This window comes from Ylistrum balloti, unplaced genomic scaffold, assembly GCF_031769215.1.
Source record: "Ylistrum balloti isolate Yb309-2 unplaced genomic scaffold, AGI_CSIRO_Ybal_v1 Utg370732, whole genome shotgun sequence".
NCBI classification, from domain to species: Eukaryota; Metazoa; Mollusca; class Bivalvia; order Pectinida; family Pectinidae; genus Ylistrum; species Ylistrum balloti.
In genome coordinates, this window is record NW_026782432.1 from 1,516 (window position 1) to 25,534 (window position 24,019).

The following is a 24,019-nucleotide window of genomic DNA, read 5'->3' on the forward strand; positions in this document are numbered from 1 at the left end:
CCTGTGTCTGTAATGATCTGACACCTGTGTCTGTAATGTTGTGACACCTGTGTCTGTAATGATCTAACACCTGTGTCTGTAATAACCTGACACCTGTGTCTCTAATGATCTGACACCTGTGTTTGTAATGATCTGACATCTATGTCTGTAATGATTTGACACCTGTGTCTGTAATAACCTGACACCTGTGTCTCTAATGATCTGACACCTGTATCTGTAATGATCTAACACCTGTTTCTGTAATGTTGTGACACCTGTGTCTGTAATGATGTAACACCTGTGTCTGTAATGATCTGACACCTGTGTCTGTAATGTGTCTGTAATGATCTGACACCTGTGTCTGTAATTATCTGACACCTGTGTCTGTAATGTTGTGACACCTGTGTTTGTAATGATCTGACACCTGTGTCTGTAATTTTCTGACACCTGTATCTGTAATGATGTGACACCTGTGTCTGTAATGATCTGACACCTGTGTTTGTAATGATCTGACACCTGTGTCTGTAATGATCTAACACCTGTTTCTGTAATGTTGTGACACCTGTGTCTGTAATGATGTAACAACTGTGTCTGTAATGATGCAACACCTGTGTCTATAATAATCTGACACCTTTGTTTGCAATGATCTGTCTCATGTACATGTAATCATGTGACACCTGTGTTGGCATGATCTGACACCTTTGTTTGCAATGATCTGACACCTGTTTCTGTAATGTTGTGACACCTGTGTCTGTAATGTTGTGACACCTGTGTCTGTAATGATCTGACACCTGTGTCTGTAATGTTGTGACACCTGTGTCTGTAATGTTGTGACACCTGTGTCTGTAATGATGTGACACCTGTGTCTGTAATGTTGTGACACCTGTGTCTGTAATGATCTAACACCTGTGTCTGTTGACATGTCTGTAATGATCTGACACCTGTATCTGTAATGATCTGACACCTGTGTCTGTAATGATCTGACACCTGTATCTGTAATGATCTGACGCCTGTGTCTGTAATGATCTGACACCTGTGTCTGTAATGATCTGACACCTGTGTCAGTAATGTGACTGTAATGATCTGACGCCTGTGTCTGTAATGATCTGACACCTGTGTCTTTAATACACCTGTGTCTGTAATGATCTAACACCTGTGTCTGTACTGATCTGACACCTGTGTCTGTAATGATGTGACACCTGTGTCTGTAATGATGTTACACCTGTGCCTGTAATGATCTAACACCTGTGTCTATAATGTTGTAACACCTGTGTCTGTAATGATCTGACACCTGTGTCTGTGATGATGTGACACCCGTTTTTGTAATGTTGACACCTGTGTCTGTAATGATCTAACACCTGTGTCTGTAATATTTTGACACCTGTGTCTGTAATGATCTAACACCTGTGTCTGTAATGATCTGACACCTGTGTCTGTAATGATCTGACACCTGTATCTGTAATGATCTGACGCCTGTGTCTGTAATGATCTGACACCTGTGTCTGTAATGATCTGACACCTGTGTCTGTAATGATCTGACACCTGTGTCTTTAATACACCTGTGTCTGTAATGATCTAACACCTGTGTCTGTACTGATCTGACACCTGTGTCTTTAATACACCTGTGTCTGTAATGATCTGACACCTATGTCTGTAATGATGTGACACCTGTGTCTGTAATGATGTGACACCTGTGTCTGTAATGTGTCTGTAATGATCTAACACCTGTGTCTGTAATAATTTGACACCTGTGTCTGTAATGATGTGACACCTGTGTCTGTAATGAATTAACACCTGTGTCTGTAATTATGTAACAACCGTGTTTGTAATGTTGTGACACCTGTGTCGGTAATGATGTAACAACTGTGTCTGTAATGATGTAACACCTGTGTCTGTAATGTTGTGACACCTGTGTCTGTAATGATGTGACACCTGTGTCTGTAATGATCTGACACCTGTGTCTGTAATGATGTGACACCTGTGTCAGTAATGATGTGACACCTGTGTCTGTAATGTTGTGACACCTGTGTCTGTAATGATCTGACACCTGTGTCTGTAATTTTCTGACACCTGTGTCTGTAATGATGTGACACCCGTGTCTGTAATGATGTGACACCTGTGTCAGTAATGAGCATGTGATAGATGTCTGGCTTTATTCAACATGCATTTAAATCTTCTTTAGTTCATTATTAACATTGTTTGAGTTGGTGTAAAGCGAGGAATAAAATTTTTACAATCTTTTCATTGGTTAATCTCATTAATTTTATTTACCATCAACGTTTTGAATTGAAATAAGAAAAGTTTCAAGTAAATATTGCAAAATGCAATATGGAACATACAAAATAGACTGTTGTAGTGGTAGCACTGTGGTAGAAGATGTTCAAGCAAATAAAAGTTAATGATGGACAAATGGACGGTTGGAGCAGGGACAGGCAATGTCTCATCATCATCCATTGTCAAAGTGTTTGATGAGCATGAAAAATTGAATGAATAAGACCAGTGGCACTGGAAAAGTAAGTCTCTTTTGTTTCATAAAAGTGACATGCCTGGTATGTATTCATACTGACAAACAGTATTTTTAACATCAGAAATACTGCTTTAAATCACTTACTCTTAAAAGTTTTTTTGTTAATAATGCAGCTTCAAATTTTCTGTCAATACCTTTGACTTAATACTTGTTGTTTCAAAATATTTTTATTCAAACCTTGAATATGCTGAAGTAATCTTAAGCTGGACAGTCACTTCTGCTTTAAACGATTTTACATTTTACAAGTTATCCTCCAGATGTGCTAGCTAGGTGGATCAGGCTGAACCAGGGGCTGGTCGACTCTCTCATCTGCCTGTTGTTGTCACAGTCTGTAGTACTAGATATCTAGGCAACTTCCTTATTCGTCCTTCTGCATCACTAAGGACATCGATGCCTACGTATCTTCCATCACCTTTTGTATAGCACTGTGTCTAAGGACCGCTCCATCTGTTTACTGTCCCAAAAATGGGTAATTCACAACCAATATGCATCTAGGACCTCTCAAGAAAGCAATAACAAGAATTGTTAACAAAAACACCATGAACATAGGACAGTTTGAAGATACACCAAGTAACAAAGGTCATTATTTATTTCAATGCTTCAGCCAGGATTCAAACCCAGAACCCTTGGCTTACTAGTCTGACACTCAACTAATTGAGCTAACGAGAAGTTATCTCTAGCAGAGCGGTATATTGATGCTAGTATTTACCAGGAAAAAAGTCCTGTATAACAAATATAACAAGTCAACACACATATAGAAGACATAGACATCTTTATTACGAGAAACAAAAGCTAAACCTTGACATCCCTGCTCAGTCACGATGACACCCTACCCAAATCTATAATATGTAAAATCACACATACACACCATGAATAAAACAAACCTTGTCTAAGTTAAAATGAATGGCCTTATTCTGGACCTCATTCACGAGTATTAAGCTTTTCCTGCATTTCAAACCAGAGAAGTATATACAGTCAAACCTGTCTATTCAAGGGAGTAGAGAAAAGTGGCTTTTATAAACAGGTGGTCTTTATACACAGGTGACCTTAAGACAGATATAGATCTGAATCAGGAAGTCAGATAACATGTTACTTGGGGTTTCCTAACTTTAGTGTTAATGACAGCTGTATACTCACTTAATAAAAACATTTTCTACCTGTCGTCACTGAATTTCACCATTATACATAAACCTCCAATGTTCTTTACTATAGCATAGTGCATTCAGTTGATTTCTGAAGCAGGTCTGCTCTTTTGATTTAACAGGTTTTTGGCCACACAAATCAAATTATCTTTTTCAATCATTTATCACATTTGGAGTGGGAGGGGTTATTTTTTTTTTCAAAATTTCAATCATGTTCTTGTTTCATATCATCATTAGGGCTAGGTGAGCTAATAATTGAAAGGAAGATTGAACACACAGGTCCTACTTCAGTTGTTTGTATCAGTTGTCTCCCTTTCTAGCTTGATTTTGTCAGCGGTAAGTCATGATCATTAAATAAGTTTTAAAAACATTTAAACTTCATTAAACATCAATTAAATTACTCTAAAATTCTGCATTTAAACTCAATTATAAATAAGAGGTCAAAGGTAACCATGAAAACAGCTACAACCAACAACAATCCAGCAACTACGAACACAGCGACAACAAACAACGCTCCAGCAACCACGAACACAGTGACAACAAACAACGCTCTGGCAACTACAAACACAGAGACCACAAACAACGCTCCAGCGACTACGATCACAGCGACAACAAACAACACTTCAACAACTACGATCACACCGACAACAAACAACATTGCAGCGACTACGACCACAGTGACAACAAACAACGCTCCAGCGACTACGAACACAGCAGCAACAAACACTGCCACATGTAGAAACAAACCAACAACAAACAACGCTACAGCAACCACGAACACAGCAGCAACAAAGCCCCCACCACCATGAACACAGTGATAAAAAACCACGCTTCCACAACCACGAAAACAGCTACAACCAACAACAATCCGGCAACTACAAACACACCGACAACAAACAAGGCTCCGGCAACTACAAACACACCGACAACAAACAACGCTCCGGCATACTACGAAAACAGAGACAACAAACAAACGCTACGAACACAGGACAACAACTACGAACACAGGCAACTACGAACACAGAGACACAAACAACGCTCCAGTGACTACGATCACAGCGCAGACAACAAAGCCCCCACAACCACAAACACAGTGACAACAAACAGCGCTCCGGCAACTACGAACACAGTGACAACAAACAACGCTCCAGCGACTACGAATACACCGAAAACAAACAACACTTCAACAACTACGATCACACCGACAACAAACAACGCTCCAGCGACTACGATCACAGCAGCAACAAACACTGCCACATGTAGAAACAAACCGACAACAAACAACGCTACGAACACAGACAACAAACACCATGACCACGCTTCCACAACCACGAAAACAGCTACAACCAACAACAATCCAGCAACTACGAACACACCGACAACAAACAACGCTCCAGCGACTACGAACACAGCGACAACAAACAACGCTCCAGCAACTACGATCACAACGACAACAAACAACGCTCCAGCGACTACGATCACAGCGACAACAAACAAAGCCCCCACAACTACGAAAACAGAGACAACAAACAACGCTCCGGCAACTACGAACACAGAGACAACAAACAACGCTCTAGCGACTACGATCACAGCGACAACAAACAACGCTCCGGCAACTACGGACACAGTGACAACAAACAAAGCCCCCACAACCACGAACACAGTGACAACAAACATCGCTCCGGCAACTACGGACACAGTGACAACCAACAACACTCCCACAAACATGAACACAGCGACAACAAACAACACTCCCACAACCACGAACACAGTGACAACAAACAACGCTCCAGCGACTACGAATACACCGACAACAAACAACACTTCAACAACTACGATCACACCGACAACAAACAACGCTCCAGCGACTACGATCACACCGACAACAAACAACATTGCAGCGACTACGACCACAGTGACAACAAACAACGCTCCAGCGACTACGAACACAGCAGCAACAAACACTGCCACATGTAGAAACAAACCGACAACAAACAACGCTACAGCAACCACGAACACAGCAGCAACAAAACCCCACCACCATGAACACAGTGATAAAAAACCACGCTTCCACAACCACGAAAACAGCTACAACCAACAACAATCCAGCAACTACGAACACACCGACAACAAACAACGAACACTGACAACAAACAAGCTCCAACTACTACGAACACAGCGACAACAAACAACGCTCCCACAAATACGATCACAGCGACAACAAACAAAGAACAAAGCCCCCACAACTACGAAAACAGAGACAACAAACAACGCTCCAGCAACTACGATCACAACGACAACAAACAACGCTCCAGCGACTACGATCACAGCGACAACAAACAAAGCCCTCACAACTACGAAAACAGAGACAACAAACAACGCTCCGGCAACTACGATCACAGCGACAACAAACAACGCTCCAGCAACTACGAACACAGCGACAACAAACAACGCTCCCACAAACATGAACACATTGACAACAAAGAACACTTCCACAACCACGAACACAGCGACAACAAACAACACTCCCACAACCACGAACACAGTGACAACAAACAATGCTCCAACAACTACGAACACAGCAACAACAAACAACGCTCCCACAAATACGATCACAGCAACAACAACCACGAAACAGAACAAAGCCCCCACAACTACGAAAACAGAACACAGACAACAAACAACGCTCCAGCAACTACGATCACAGCGACAACAAAGAATGTTTCATCAAGTATGGTTACACAAACGTTACCTGTGATGTCCTCAGTCAATATGGAAGTTCTATGTATATTTCCTCGTTATGCTTGTGTACATGTAACGGGATAGGTACATGTACAAGATGAAAATACCTATTGTTTTCGTTAAGTTTCTTTTTCTTCTTATTCTTCTTTTATTCGTCCGTATTTTGTGGAGTCTCTATCTTTAGAAGAGTGAAAGAAAGGTTGATGGTTTTGTTAGTATGTTTTTAATGAAGGTGTCACAGGAACATTTTCAAATAGGTCAAACATCCAATATGGCCGCCATGACGTCATAAACTAAAAACATTAAAACTGCTGTAACTTAAAAACCATTCAATGTGGAGAGTTTGTGCAATTATATTATATGTAGAGAATTTCCTTATCTAAATTTAACAATTTTTTTTTTTTTTTTTTTTTTCCAATTTTGAATTTTCTTGAAATTTTCTTCTTCAGATCGATGCAGAACGTCCCTGCGATGAATTTAGAGTTTTCAGTTCTTCTGAAACGTTTACCATTTCCGCTGTACGCCATTTTGAAAATTTTCTTTGATCATTTAAAAATGCCGACAAATGGGAAAAACTCCTTCTAGATCAATATTGATGGGCTATATTTTATCAAATTGTTACTGAGAAGATTTCCCCAGATGTCTTCTACCATTTAGTGATATATTCAAATTCATCGGAAAAAGAAAATGGCCGCCATGACGTCATATCCGATTTTACCTAAAATGCCGTAACTCAAGAACTGTTTAAGCTAGTGACCTCACTTTTAATCATATTACGTAAATTAAAAAGAAAAGACTTTCCACAAGAAAAAAACTGGGATCAAAGGTCAACTTCCGGTTTCCGGTAGGGGTCAAAGTTCAAAAGTGTTATTTTCAATTACAAACTTCTTCTCAAGTTCTGCAAAGCCTTGTGTCTTGATATTTCAAGTGTAAGATGTCTGTTTAATTATATATCAAGTTTGTTAATATAAATGACCTTGACCCACTTTCAAGGCCACAGGGGTCAATTATGTAAAAATCGTTAAAGTCTTCAACTTTGGACATAAATATTCTGTGGACATTTCCTCAAAATTCAACTTCCGGTTTTGCGGTTGGGGGGTCAAAGTTGAAAAGTGCTATTAAGGGTACCAAACTTCTTCTCAAGTTCTGAAAGGCCTAGAGGCTCTATATTTCACATATATGAAGCATATGTAACTGGCAACAAAGTTTGACAATATAAATGACCTTGACCCACTTTCAAGGCCACAGAGGTCAATTAACTAAGAATCATTAAATGACAGTTTCTCACTTTCTAGAAGGCACACAATGATGAAAATTGATTATAAACCTTTTGTGGACACTTGCTATTGATTGTCATAAGAAAAACTTCCAGTTTTCGGTAGGGCACAAATTTGGAAAGAGCTATTTAGGGTACCAATCTTTGAAAAACTTCTTCTCAAGTTCTGGAAGGCCTAGAGGCTTGATATTTCATATACAAGAAAGATATGTAACTGATAACAAAGTTTGATATTATAAATTACCTAGATTCACTTTCTAGGTCACAGGGGTCAATTATGTAAATATCGTTAAATGGTAATTTCTCAATTGTTAAGCTGCGCAAAGTCTTTAAGTTTGGACATAAATATTCGGTGGATATTCTCTATCAACTGATACAAGAAAAACTTCCATCAAATCAACTTCCGATTTTCGGTAGGGAACAAAGTTGAAAAGTGCTATTTAGAGCACCAAATTTTGATAAATTTCTTCTCAAGTTCTGAAAGGCCTAGAGGCTCTATATTTCACATATAAGAAGCATATGTAACTGGCAACAAAGGTTGATAATATAAATGACCTTGACCCACTTTCAAGGCCACAAGGTCAATTAACTAAAAATCGTTAAATGACAGTTTCTAGTTTTATTTGTATTTGTTAAAACCAAGGGAAACCGATCTATGAAATAAAGATCCATGCATTACTTCTCAAGAAATAACAAACTTTCATAGTCAAAATCAAAGATGGCCACCACTGACAGTCAGTTTGTTTTTCTGATTAGCCTCTTAAAAGCAGAACTATGGATAACGAGAAACATACACATGAAATTTGAGAACGATGTATGTCCACACAAAAAATTCAACAAACAATTAACATTTTCACAATTTTATTTTCATAAAACTGTTTTTTTTTTTACTGCGGCAGTTGTATTGCACATAAACAATATCATACAAGTACTGTTTTCTTAATATCAGATAGTTTCAGTATAATAATATATAAACTTTTATAAATGACTCTGGTATGATGATGATGTAAAATATTTACAAAAAAAAATCTTATTCATGATTTTAAATAGAAAACAAAAATATGTCAGTAACTTGTCAACAAGAATATATATCTTACAATATCTGTTTATTTTATAAATATACGTATATCTGGTGATTTAGAAAATTGCTGATTTGTTAACACTATTATATGTAATTAATATCAGTATTTCTACACTATCTGAGGACAAACCACATCATTACCACTAGAGCACATTTAACCTTTCTTCAACAAGAAACTTTCTACCACAAAATAAACAACATTACTATGTTTTGGCATTTTTTATACTTTGTACATATTGTAAGTTTATATGTTAGATATGACATAGAACTTGTTAATTAAACTAATTATATCTGTCCTGTTATACACTGTTTACATACACACAGTAATACAATTAAACCTCATTATCTCAAACTTGTTGAATATCCTGGCCAAACTTCAAGCAAATCATTCAAACCCATTTACATTGAAATTTTGTCTAACTTGGAAGTTTTCCTGTGGTCCAGAGGTAACATTGTTAAACTGTATATTATGTATTAGATCTGGTACAAATCAGTTGTGCTACATGTATATTACATTGTACAACTCTTCAATCAAACCTGTGTAAAATGGCCAATTAATGGAAGAGAGACAGTGGTCTTTCTAGACAGGTTGACTTCATGAAATGGTCATTACAAGATCAAATACATACCACTTAAATCAAAGTGACCTCTATAGAAAGGTATGTGTTATGTATAACTGATCTTCTATATAAACAGAAGTTAGTAATATACAGATGGCCTTCATGTATATGTGACTTTTATAGACAGGAATTGTATACCAGAGTATCAATGTGGCCTTCATACACAGGTATTTGTTATATAGAAATGGCATTTATAGACAGGTATTTGTTATATAGAAATGGCCTTAATAGACAGGCATTTGTTATATAGAAATGGCCTTTATACACAGGTATTTGTTATATAGAAATGGCCTTTATAGACAGGTATTTGTTATATAGAAATGGCCTTCATACACAGGCATTTGTTATATAGAAATGGCCTTTATACACAGGTATTTGTTATATAGAAATGGCCTTTATAGACAGGTATTTGTTATATAGAAATGGCCTTTATAGACAGGTATTTGTTATCTAGATATGGCCTTTATAGACAGGTATTTGTTATATAGAAATGGCCTTTATAGACAGTTATTTGTTATCTAGATATGGCCTTTATAGACAGGTATTTGTTATATAGAAATGGCCTTAATAGACAGGCATTTGTTATATAGAAATGGCCTTAATAGACAGGTATTTGTTATATAGAAATGGCCTTTATAGACAGGTATTTGTTATATAGAAATGGCCTTTACAGACAAGTATTGTTATATAGAAGTGGTCTTTATACACAGGAATATGTTATATATTGGTGACCTTTACAGACAGGATTTTTTATGTATAGATGGCTTGTAATAGAATGTTATTTATATGTACATTTGTTTGTTTTGATGCAAAAAAAAAACAATCAATGTTGGATTATAGGCAGGTATTTGTTACAAACAAGTGGTACTTATAGAAAAGATTTAGGTACAAAGGCGGCCTTTATAGACAAGAATTAGGTATGAAATACAATCTCTACAGACAAGAATTTGTAATATGTAAGTGGCCCATATAGAGAGGTATCTGTAATATAGACTTTTACAGACAGGTAAAATCAACAGGTGCTATTTAAAGCAGTTTCGAGGGAAGTAAGGACCATATATCTCCAACATTTCTTATATCTACCTGACCAATATATCTGTAACTCTGTCAAGGCCATATCTATCATGTATCCACTATATCTACACGGTACCCTCCATATCTATCCTGTACCCACCATATCTATCCGGTACCCACCATATCTACCCGGTATCCACCATATCTACCTTGTACCCACCATATCTACCCTGTACCCACCATATCTACCCGGTACCCACCATATCTACCCTATACCCACCATATCTACCCTGTACCAACCATATCTATGCTATACCCACCATATCTACCCAGTACCCACCATATCTACCCAGTACCCATCATAACTACCCTATACCTACCATATCTACACTATATCCACCATATCTACCCTATACCCACCATATCTACCCTATACCCACCATATTTACCCTATACTCACCATATCTACCCTATACCCACCATATCTACCCTATACCCAGCATACCTACCATATCTACACTGTACCCACCCTTTCTACCCTATACCCATCATATCTACCCTGTATCCACCATATTTACCCTTTACTCACCATATCTACCCTATACCCACCATATCTACCCTGTACCCATCATATCTACCCTCTACCTACCATATCTACCCTAAATCCACCTTATCTACCCTCTACCTACCATATCTACCCTATACCCACCATATCTACGCTATACCTACCATATCTACCCTATACCCACCATATCTACCCTATACCTACCATATCTACCCTGTACCCACCTTATCATCCTCACTAATATTTTAAACAAGAGTCCTAGCAGGCCTTGACAGTCTCCTGAAATAAGCAATATTGAATAAAAAGGTTAAAGGGAAAGTTGCTTTTAAGTGTCATGAAAAAGATAATACATGCATACCATCAAAACAATGGGAAATAAATGTTGTGCTCAAAAATGCAATTTTTCTAACAAAATTATAGTAAAGTTGACCTCCTCCCAAGGCAGAAATGTGAGACCCTTCCATCTATGAAAAGCATCTGCTTCTACTATATCTGGGTCTTCAAAAGAAGATTTTTTAAATATAATTCTATTTGACCCCTTTTGACCCTGCCCATCAGGCCCCTTGGGGTTGGGAATGTATATTTCACTATTTTGGTTCATATTAGGCCCGGGAAGGATTCTGACGATTCATTGACGCTAGTTCAGGGGTTTTTGAGATGAACTTGAAAATGTTTATAGTTGCAGGATGCTGGGCAAAGGTGACCTAATATAGAAAATAACCTTCTCAAGCTTTTTGTACTACAACTAATCCACCTAATCCTACAGATTACAGGTAAAGCATATTGAATGAGTTATTTAATATGGGGTAGAGTTCAAAGGTTAGGTTGAAATAGCATGGTGTTCAGTTCAAAGGTTAGGTATATATAGCATTTTGTAGGTTAGGCCAAAGGTTAACCAGATGCAGCATAGGATTGCAGCAAAAATTAGCCTGATATTGCAAAGGGTAAAGGTCAAATGTTATGTTGTTGTAGCGAGGTTAGAAGTCATAGGTTAGTCTTAATGTAGTGAGGGGTAAAGTTTAAATGTTGTTTATGTTACATAGGTTAAAGGTCTAAGGCTACTTACTAGTGCCTACTTCAGGGATAGACTTTGAAGGTAGAGATAGGGGTTTATCTACTGATAGAAAATCATTATCCTGCCATCCCTATGTATAGGATAATTAAAAACAAGGATTGTCTCCCCTGATTCACAGGATCTACACATATTTTAACTCTTTAATATTTGTCAGAGTGGAAATGATCACATTCTAGATAATTCTTGAGTAATGCTTAGCTGACAACATATATTAAAGTATAGTAGCTACTTTTCCAATCCACCATCTGTTACAAAATTCAAAACTTATTAGTGAAATGTGTGTGGAGATTCGAACTCATCACCTTACAGCTGAGTAAAGAAAAGACAATAAAACGGTTTAGTGTATTGGCACATGCAAAATAATCATTGGCCATTCATCAATAGAAATATATTCTCACAAATGTTTGTATCATACTTAGACTTGTTATGTGGTTTTCAAGACTTTTGTTGAATATGAATTGTTTGTATTTTCTGAGGATTGTGCGAAAACAATGAAACACTTCATGAAGCTCAGAGCAGTATAACGGTGAATTGGAAGAGCACAGACCAATCAGGGAAAATTACTGGTCATGTGATGGAAACTCAGCCAAATAGAAAACCGTTTAATGGTCACCCGATGAAATCTAATAGCCAAGCAGGAGACAGGTGTATCAAGTGGTGAAGCATCAACACCAATCAGGAGACAGCATACAGGTTATGTGATGGCACCTCAGCCAATCAGGAGATTAGTGCATCTTGTTGAGGAGATTGTTTAACTGCAAACAGAGACAAGAATCAATGAACATAATAACTATGAAAGAGTATTAATTACACATATACAGCATTATCAAAGGTAAATATGGTACCAAGGAAGGGGGGGGGGCACACTCAAAGACAAATATGGTACCAAGCAGGCGGGGCACACTCAAAGATAAATATGGTACCAAGGAGGGGAGGGGGGTACACTCAAAGGTAAATTTGGTACCAAGCAGGAGGAGGGGGGGGGGGCAAACTCAAAGGTAAATACAGTTCCAGTAGGGGGCCACACTGGGGCAGACTTTACATAAAGTGTAGTAGTATCAAAGGTAAATACAGTACCAGTAGGGGGCCACACTGGGGCAGACTACACAGAGTGTGGTATCATCAAAGGTAGACACAGTACCAGTAGGGGGCCACACTGGGGCAGACTACATAAAGTGTAGTAGTATCAAAGGTAAATACAGTACCAGTAGGGGGCCACACTGGGGCAGACTTTACATAGAGTGTGGTATTATTAAAGGTAAATACAGTACCAGTAGGGGGCCACACTGGGGCAGACTTTACATAGAGTGTGGTATTATTAAAGGTAAATACAGTACCAGTAGGGGGCCACACTGGGGCAGACTTTACATAGAGTGTGGTGTTATTAAAGGTAAATACAGTACCAGTAGGGGGCCACACTGGGGCAGACTTTACATAGAGTGTGGTATTATTAAAGGTAAATTTAGGGGGCCACATAGAGTGTGGTCAAAGGTAAATACAGTACCAGTAGGGGGCCACACTACTTTACATAGAGTGTGGTATTATCAAAGGTAAATACAGTACCAGTAGGGGGCCACACTGGGGCAGACTTTACATAGAGTGTGGTATTATCAAAGGTAAATACAGTACCAGTAGGGGGCCACACTGGGGCAGACTTTACATAGAGTGTGGTATTATTAAAGGTAAATACAGTACCAGTAGGGGGCCACACTGGGGCAGACTTTACATAGAGTGTGGTATTATCAAAGGTAAATACAGTACCAGTAGGGGGCCACACTGGGGCAGACTTTACATAGAGTGTGGTATTATCAAAGGTAAATACAGTACCAGTAGGGGGCCACACTGGGGCAGACTTTACATAGAGTGTGGTATTTTACAGTACTATATGGGGAGGAGGTGGCACACTAGATTTTGCCTATCTTAATATAAGATATAAAGTTTTATTGAACGTAAATACAGGAGAATTGTTGTATTCAGATTAATATTAGAATGTTTGTAAAAATGTAAGTTACCTTAATTTAATGTAATTTTATTCCTGTACATGGACGACCATATCCGGGAACTCCTCTTCTAAAACATCCTGTGGATCCTGAATCTTCTTCTCCCAAAAGTTTGCCCTAGCAGCAATACACCCTGATCGGATTTTTGGTGTTGTTTTTTTCTCAACAGGTTTTTTCACAGTCGCCTCACCTGATTGGCTGGTAGGCGTTTGTGGCGCCATCTTTTTCTGATGTGTTACTGGAGCTTGTGTCCTTGGTTGAACTTTGACCTGAGATGTAGCAGTTGTTTTCAATGAAGTCTGCTTTGGTACTGAGAGTGGGAATGTTGCACCTTTAGTTTCGGGGAAAATTTGCTTCGGTTCATCACGAATCGTGATCTTTGGGGTTGGGGCAAGGTTTACGGTCAACTGACTTGTTCTTCCTTGCTGTTCCCCAAGGGATTCATCCAGATCAGAAGATGACATCTTTCTGAACCTTTCTAATTTTTCTTTTGGTACAGTTCTTGCAGTGATGCTGTGTACCTAAAAAAATCAACCAAAAATACATAGGAAAATCAAATATTTCAAAAATAAATAAAAACAACTTTCAGATAATAATTTACATTTAATGAGAAATTGTAAAGTTTTTTAATAATATATGAATTTTGATATTGAAATAAAAAGAACCCATTTGTTGAATGAATTTTGTTTTATTGTCACATGAATTATCATTACATTTAGAAAAAAATATCAGCATCACTATTTGTAATAACCAGAACCGAAAAGTAAAATCTGTAAAATTGAGGAGAAATTTTATAACTTACACACAATGGTATTACTGATCTTCAATGTAGGATAAATAAAGCTATTCTGAGTAATTATCCAAAAACATAAGTACATTGTGGAAAATCATCAGAACTGCATTTGACATGAAAGCATCTACCCATTACGAAAACCTCTACAGAATACCCACTGTTGATATAATAAAAACTTTTAAAATCTTCTGTTTTCTTTTCATGAGGCTGAAATCTTTTAATGATTGCCTTTTTTCAACTGACAATAAAACCTTGTTAAAATGTGTTTTTTTTTACCATACAGTAAAACCTTGTTATTTTCAACAGACAGTAACACCTCATTATTAAGTGAGTTTTTAAAATAGTAAAACCTTGTGATAATGCCAATTTTTTCAACATAGTCGCACCATGTGTTAATGCCAATTTTTTCAACAGACCGTAAAACCTTGATATAATGATAATTTTTTAACATAGTAAAACTTAATTATAATGTCATTTTTTGTTTTACAGTAAAACCTTCTTCAAATGTCAATTATCTTAATTTCTTTACTGTTTTAATCTACATCCCTAAATAAAATATAATTTTGATGTTTGTTTTTGGCATTCATAAATAGAATGGCACTAGCTAATTTGATATATTTTTCATATGGTGTATATACATATATATATATCTACATAAAATAAACAATAATCTAACAGAAGTTAAATGAATTGACCAACATGTAAGGTTCCATATTGTATCTAGATGTTTCTTTTACAAATAAATGTTCATGATATTTAATTTGCAAAGAAAGTAAGATTTTAACTTTTGAGAATTTTAGGTGTTGCTTCCTTGTCCTAAGGAAATTATTTGTCGGAAACATTATGCTTCACAAAGATAACCTGCACAATACAATATATATAATAAATGCCCAGAAAATTAATCATAAATTTTTTTTTACTTGACTAGTATTGTTGGAACCTTAAATGACGGTCAAATTGAGATTTTGGTTTCAGCGACACCATACAGTGTGTATATACTGGAGACATGGATTACTTATCAACAGACGATGTGGTTTCACTATAACTTTATCACTGTGGTCTGTGAAGGATTAGTGGAGAATTGTAAAGCTACATCAAGCACAAAGATTTTTAATTTCAATCACTGAAAACGATTTTAAAAATATGTACTATTTTCATTTTATTTCCATCATCCACAACATTTTATAGTAAAAAGTTCATCAAACGTTTCCCTCATAAACTACTACTGTGTAGAAAGAAAGGAAAATTAAGTCTCTTTACCATAAAATGAATTTTAAAATCAAATTTCTTCTAAATTAAAAAAAAACAAGTAAATTTAAACAAATGTGGAACAGAATGAGAAACCAGTGAAAATAAAGCCTGGAAATAAAATTTCTCACCAAGATACAAATTTCAGAAGAAAAATGTCGGGTCAGGAAAATGAAAGTGAAAAAACATGTTGAAATTATGCTGACCAAAAAGAAAAACCAGTTGAGATACTTCGTCATCATGTTCTGTCAGAGTAAGAGTGATGAGTTAACATTCCTTCTATTATTTATATTCTGGATGCCATATTTGGAAAGAATTCAATCAGTTTTAATTGACCATGATAAGACTAACATAAGGTCTCAATTACAAGGATATTCCAATATAATATTCCTTATAAAGAATAGAATTTCTAAAAAAAAACTAAATCTCAAAATGGCAGCATTGCAGATTATTTTATAGGAATTAAGGCCTAATGGTAAGAGTTATCTCCCATGTAAACTTAGGCCTCTTTGAATTTGTGTCAGAGTTATCTCCCATATAAAGAGGGCATGATAAAATTTTGTCAAAAGTTATCTCCCAGGTTTACTGGGACCTGATTGAAATTGTGTCAAGGGTTATTTCCCATGTAATCAATTGGGCTTGTTTTAACTTGTGTCAAAGTTATTACAATATAAAGGGGGCCTGATTAAATTTTGTGAAGAGTTATCTCCCATGTTTATTCAGATCTGATTGAAATTGTGTCAAGAGTTACTTTCCATGCAAACTTTGACCTGTTTGATCCTGTGACAGTAAACTGTATCTCTCATATTGAATGGGGCCTGATTTTACTTGTGTCAAAGGTATTTCCAATGTAAACTAGGGCCTGTTTTTCAAGTGATAGTGGTCAGAGTTATCTCCCATATTGACTAAGGCCAGATTTTACTTGTGTTTAGATCATACTTGCGTCATATATAAATATATAGATATATATAAATTTGGGCCTGATTTCACTTGTTTCAGAGTTATCCCCCATATAAACTGGCCCTTTTCTACTTGTGTCCAAGCTATCTCCATTAACTGCTTGTGTCGGATTTTCATTGTGTCAGAGTTAAACTCTAATCCAAGGGAGATAACTATGGTTATGTAACAGGACTTGGCAAACTAAAAATTGTGCAAGAATAAGTAAATCATTAATTGATATTAGGAGCAATTCAAATGAAAAATTAGTTTTATAAAACTTTTTTTCAAAATGTGTTTCAGCTGCTATATCATTCAAGTGAGATTAAAACATTGTCAGTAAATTTAATGGATATTTAATGTATTAATATATAACTGATCACAATAATTATGTTTACAGTAAATGAGGAATTATATATTTGTTTTCTATAGATAATGATGCTAGCTAGCAACAATAAACTACAGGAAATAGCCTTAATATAGATTATTTCCCAGTAGGATTAATCAAGTAGTGAAGAGCACACAGATGAAAACCCTGTATTCTATTACTTACCTCTTCAGCAGCCTCACCCTGCAGTAGTTTATAGGTAAAAATTAGCCTACTTTCATTTTCCAAACAAAATGCATTATCAATTACAAAACCATCATGTAAGTTTGGTTTTTACTTCATCTTCTATCCAAATGATGATGCTTTTCTCATTACAACTTCCTGATCATAAAAGTTATTCAGTCAAAATATTGTACAAATATTTGCTTCATAATATTATATAGACATTTTTTCTGCTACATCATTAATTATTTTCTGATTGTATTTATACAATCTGTGAATAGATGATTTTATTTCTTCCTAGCTACCTCAGGCAGTGTCAGTTAAGTTTATTTCAACCTGTAAAAAATGCATGAAAATGTGAAGAACCTAATGTATGGTTATCGTAGAATCTGAAAGAAAAAAATCTACAGCTAATAGGGAACACAACTAAATATACATTGTGTTTTCCAAGAATGTGGTGACTAAACTGTGGTTTTACTTTCAGACTAAATAGAACAAGGAAATACAGACATATAATCAGTTAGTGATGACTGATCATATAATTTTACAGTTGTTTCTATAATATTCATCAAGTAATGAGCCCATGCCCAGTAATAAGCCCACCCATCTCTATTGCTCGTCAATCATGTATTTTTTTAGGGAGCAGATTTTCATGGTGTAACAAAAGTATACATTTTTGTCGGTACTTTATTTTGTAGATACATACCAATCACTTGATCCACTTGTACTTAAGTTCTTGGTAATTCTATTTGTTTATCATTTTGTATTCATATGAATTAATGGATTAAAAGTAATCTCAATCTCAGTGAAAATATTCCTCCCATGAGAATTGATGATTTTACTGTATGTGATCATCCTCAATACTACAGGGGTTACGATCATTTTCACTTTCTGCACCCCTGGAACATGTCATCTCAAAGTTGAAGGCACAAGCGAAGTATTCGGTTGGTTCCAGAAGAAAAAAACTGGCCAATCACAGGCTAATACGCTCCTTCAAAGCCATTATAATACACGACCTGAGATTTGTTTCAAGTACATCAAAAGTGTCAATCTAGTCTTTACGTCTTGTCCACAACGTGTCACACATTGAACCTCCAACGCTGGTTGCCATGACATGTTCGAGGGTAATTGTAACACCTGGAGTATCGAGGATGGTATTTCATTGTCCTGCTATAAGTTGGTCTCCTGAATGTGAAAGCAATCAGAGTTCACACACTGGCATATTGTCCTCTAATAAGCCCACCCTTTAATATGAGTTAGAAGATACATTGGACTTATTGCATTATAAGTAGTAGATACAAATGTTGGAGTGGAAGTCACGTCATTGGTTTAATTTCATCAATTTTCTTTCCTGAAGATGTTTTCAGAATATATACCTCACTGATGTTATTAAATTTCATTAAAGAACACTATTACAGATTACTGTGTCAGAAATCATTTAAGCATATGCAAAAATTTTAAAAAAATGAAAGTGATAACAATTATCGATTTATTTTCCAAAAACAAACACACAATGTCTTAAGATAATCTCAAAACAAAGGAAAGAAAGTATATCATTCCTAAATATAGGATATCCCAAATCAATATCTATTTATAGAACACTAGAAAATCTGTCATTCCTAAATAAAGAACGTCCCAAATCCATCTCTATTTATAGAACATTGGAAAATCTATAATTCCTGAATAAAGGATGTCCCAAATCCATATCTATTATAGAACATTGGAAAATCTGTCATTCCCAGATATAGCACGTCCCAAATCAATATTTATTAATAGAACATTAGAAAATCTATCATTTCTAAATATAGAGTGTCCCAAATCAATATCTATTTATAGAACATTAGAAAATCTATCATTCCTAAATATAGAATGTCCTTAATCTATTTCTATTAATAGAACATTAGAAAATCTATCATTCCTAAATATAGAATGTCCCAAATCTATTTCTATTAATAGAACATTAGAAATTCTGGCTTTCCTAAATATAGAATGTCCCAAATCTATTTCTATTAATAGAACATTAGAAATTCTGGCTTTCCTAAATATAGAATGTCCCAAATCAAATAAAGAAAATAACTTTACACTAAGGATTACTTGTTTTAGTTATTACATTCCTTTAATTTTGATTTTTTTTATGTATTATTTTTTTTAAATATTTTTATTAAAAATTTATGATAAGTCTTCACAGTACAGAGTTATTGATATTATCTGTGATTTGAGTTACTCAGAAAATGACTCACTCTCATAGAGCTAATTTAAGATTAAGACTTTGACTCATATTGTACAAAAGACACACAAGTGAATAGCACCTTTCAATAACAAGAGCGCCATGGACACAATATACGCCGCCACAAAATATAAAGATCAAGATAAAATGGCATAAATCTTACAAAAATCAATGAACCGTAAAATCACCCCTTCATGCACATCTACCTATTGTAGTTGTGACATCGAGCAAGTTTCATGAAAATCTGATGATTGGTTTAGGAGGAGTTGTGTTCACAAGAAATGGACGTACGGACGGACAGACGGAGAAGATGACGCCAATATACGACTGCGTCCGGCGGCGTATAAAAATTCAGATACAGGAGAACAATATAACGAATTAAACTACATAATACAGCTTACTCAAATACTCACATTATGAGTACGATACAAAGTTGGACTCTAACTAAAATTTTGACTCTGACTAAAACTTTGACTCTGACTAAAACTTTGACTCTGACTAAAACTTTGACTCTGACTAAAACTTTGACTCTGACTAAAATTTTGACTCTGACTAAAACTTTGACTCTGACTAAAACTTTGGCTCTGACTAAAATTTTGACTCTGACTAAAACTTTGACTCTAACTAAAACTTTGACTCTGACTAAAACTTTGACTCTGACTAAAACTTTGACTCTAACTAAAATTTTGACTCTGACTAAAACTTTGACTTAAGTTAATAGCAAGACTTAGATTATGAATAAAAATTAGACTCAAACTAAGTCTAAAACTCTTACTAAGACTTAGAATAAATCTTAAGCTAAGACTTAAAATTAAGACATTCTTATGAGCCAATGCATATATAGAAACACATTCCAGGGTCAAGGTCATTCCTGAAATACAAATTGTAGGAAGATAATTAACTCAAACAGATATGCAGACAAAACAGACATTTCACAGACAACTCACAGACATAAAAACAGATAACTCACAGACATTAAAGCAGACATCTTACAGACATAAAAACAGATAACTCGCAGACATTAAAGCAGACATCTTACAGACATTAAAACAGACAGTTCATGGAAAATCCAGTTCAGTGTTAGTTTGCTTTCTGTGAAATACAGAAAAATATAACCAAGCTAAAATTCTGTACCCTTTGAAACAATTACATGTAAAGATCTTAAGTTCTATTTACCAACTGAATTAAGGATGTTGTAACTTGAAATAAATAAAACTGACTTATTTTTTCAATGTGAATTTTTCTGTATTCAGTCAGGGACGTAGATAACACATCCCTGATTCAGTTAGTAAATACACATGAAATAACAGTAATGTGACTATCTCCTGATTCTGGAAATACCTGGTTGTATTTTCCTGACCATTAGTAACATTTTCACTATAAATTTAAATATACAGTACAGTCAAATTGTATTAAATCACATATGAACCAACTTTCTTTCAAACTTTTCTGTCTTCCTAGTTACAACAAGTTCATTATCACTGACTTTTGTGAAACAGATTATGTGATAAACAAAAATTGTGGTCTATTACCCTTGTCATCATTTGCAATGATGCACTTTTCTAAAAAAAATTATTGTAGTTTGTTAAACTATGATTGTAATTTATCATCTACATCATAATTCTCATTGGTAACCTTTTGTGAAACTGAATATAGTACCCTTTACTATATGTATGGCTTTTATCCTTGTCATAATTCCCAGTGATTACCTTATGTGAAAGAGATTATATTAGGCTAAACCTTTGTAAAACAGACTATAGTATTCTATATTATAATTGTTGTCTGTTTTGTCATAATTTTACCATCATTTAAACTTGCTATTTTTATCTGATTTCATTTTCCCAAAATTTATGAAAGAAGGTTGGTTCAGTGTAGACATATAAAGACCACAATATATCTTTTTTCAAACATCTTTAAAACGATTTTTTCAGTATTAACATTTCAAGATTATTGTATTTGAACTTGCTTTGAGTTTCCCTGTGTTTGCTATAACATATTTGACTGTATATCTACTGATTAGGGTTAATTCCCAGACCAGGTGTCAATCAAAATTTTGGAGGCGTGTCTTTGCTTGCATTACAAACACTACAGTCATGCACCACTACACCATATCGCCAGTCAAGCGTAGCCACAAAAATTCAAAGGTAGCTAACCCTTTTGATTGAAGATTCGTCTGCTGGATTACTGAACATGGCCTTCAATCGATTTACCGACGGCAGTTCCTTGATTCCTGAATCCTCGTTTAATTCGGTCCGACTTTCTGGGAGTTCGGCTTCGCTTGTTTGACCAATGATTGTGGTGGGAAGAGCACGTAATTTGATTTGATTCACTGATGATTCAATAGATGATACCTGGAAAAGATTCCGTTATAATGAAACTAGAACTGTATACATGAGTTGGCTAAAATGATAATCAAAATTTTATTAGCAGTGGTTTGTAAAAAATCTTTGAAAACTTTTTATGTTTTGAAGGCAATAACATAAATGTATTAAAATATTGATTATTTTTATTCAATAAAACTTCACTCGAAAAAAGGAAAAGATTTTTAGATATCTCTTAATCGTAATATCTGTTTAAATAAATGATAAATCTTAACACATTCAATACAACTAAACTAATGGTGGCCAAAAGATTTCTCATGGATAAGGACATGGTTGGTGATAGCATGTGTTTCTAATCTATTCAGTTACTGTAAAATTCATCTATCAGTGGTTTACTTTTTTTAAGGATGTATATCTGACAGAAGTCACAAAACAGACTCAAAACAGTTCTCTTTATTGATTCTATTTTTCAAGATTTCATTCTAATTGGGATTTTAATCTATCCACAGATTAAATGGAAAAGAGGTTTCCCTGAAAATATCTGCAGAGTAACCTTTTATGAAACTGACTAACAACAACTAGGCTAAAAAAAAATTCTGCAGAGTAACCTTTTATGAACCATTTAGTTTTATTCCTGCAAAGAACGTTCCTCCACACAGTAAACTGTTTTCAATTTTCAGGTACGTAATGTACAAAAAAATCTCAAGTAAGAATATATATTGATATGTTAAGCAATAATTTTTGTGTATTTTTTTTCAGAATACAATTTCCAAAATTTTGTCCCATTACTAAGAAACATAGCGAGTCCTCAAAATTTTGGCAGGTCCCACAGGAAATCACGAAAATGAGTCCAAAATATTAAGGATATAGTACAAAAGCACAAAATAACAAATTATTACACAAAAAGCAGGAAAATAAACATCATGCAGGTTAACACACAAAGCAGCAATGTGTAATGATGTACATTGCAAGATTATGTTACTGTTGTAACCTACTTTCAGCCCAATCTCCCACATCCATACGTCTCTGTGATGTATCTTATATAGCCCACAAAAAATCAGCATTCTTCTGTATCATTTTTTTCATTTGTTTTATAATTTTCTTATAATTATATTCAATAAAGAAATACAGATGGCAAACTGCGAACTGAAATATATTAGATTGTATGACAAAAGAAAAAGGCGACGTCCCAGCTGTTACCAGTACAAGGGTAATTAATTAACTGTTGGATCATACAGTGGGTGTCTAAATCTAAATAAGTGTCTGATTCTACAGGTAATATTCTATTTTATACAGATTTTACCTCTGTTGTATATCTTTGTATATAAATTGCCATACAAATTTTACCACGATGAATCTTAATTGTGTTCATATTTTAAGATAAACTTTACTTTTCACTTTTCTATATGTCACATCATCATCGTGTTTTTATACTTTCTTATAACTCACATCCTGTTCTGTGCGATGAACATCGGCCACAGTCAGGGCCACAGCATCCTCTAACAAATCCAATTCCTCTTGTTTCTGTTCTTCTATATCCTTAACTTGAGTTTGAAGGTCACCAACTTTCTCTTCAAGGTCATAAACCTTACCAGCTGTCATGTAGATCTGTGTGACAATTGGTGACTGACTTAATAGATTTATCAAACCTATTTTCAGTTGGTGTACTATATCTGGACAGTTGTCTGATAAAGACCCTACCTATGTATATCAATCATCAAGAAGGTTTATGAAATTTAATTTTAACATGTCTATTCCACCTTTGTATTTAGGTAAGCAAAGCTGAGGAGTGGTGCTGCAGGGGTGCAAGTTGGTTTATGTGCTATAAATCCCAGTAAGTATTATATGCTTCATTGAGTCCCAAACAGATCATCCTAAGGTATTGTAAATCATTTCCAGACTTTGGGAACCATTCCAGACATT

General features: G+C 35.3%; 2 protein-coding genes across 2 annotated transcripts in view; one reads left to right on the forward strand and one right to left on the reverse strand.

Annotated features, from left to right (window-relative positions):
• Positions 1-4,453: 4,453 nt before the first annotated feature.
• On the forward strand, positions 4,454-6,406 carry LOC132557830 (mucin-2-like). Its single transcript, XM_060222357.1, has one exon. It carries the CDS (start codon positions 4,454-4,456, stop codon positions 6,404-6,406), a length of 1,953 nt encoding a protein of 650 aa, XP_060078340.1.
• Positions 6,407-14,050: 7,644 nt separating this feature from the next.
• Positions 14,051-24,019, reverse strand: part of LOC132557838 (titin-like) — a 92,317-nt gene continuing 82,348 nt past the window's right edge. The window contains exons 17-19 of the mRNA XM_060222365.1: positions 23,546-23,704; positions 21,929-22,126; positions 14,051-14,542 (exon numbers count right to left, since the gene is read on the reverse strand). Of these exons, the coding sequence (XP_060078348.1) occupies positions 14,051-14,542; positions 21,929-22,126; positions 23,546-23,704 (849 nt within the window). The remainder of the gene's footprint in view (positions 14,543-21,928; positions 22,127-23,545; positions 23,705-24,019) is intronic.

Bases quoted from the DNA above. Each gene is read 5' to 3' on its own strand.
- LOC132557830 (XM_060222357.1), top strand. From the start codon at position 4,454: ATGAACACAGTGATAAAAAACCACGCTTCCACAACCACGAAAACAGCT.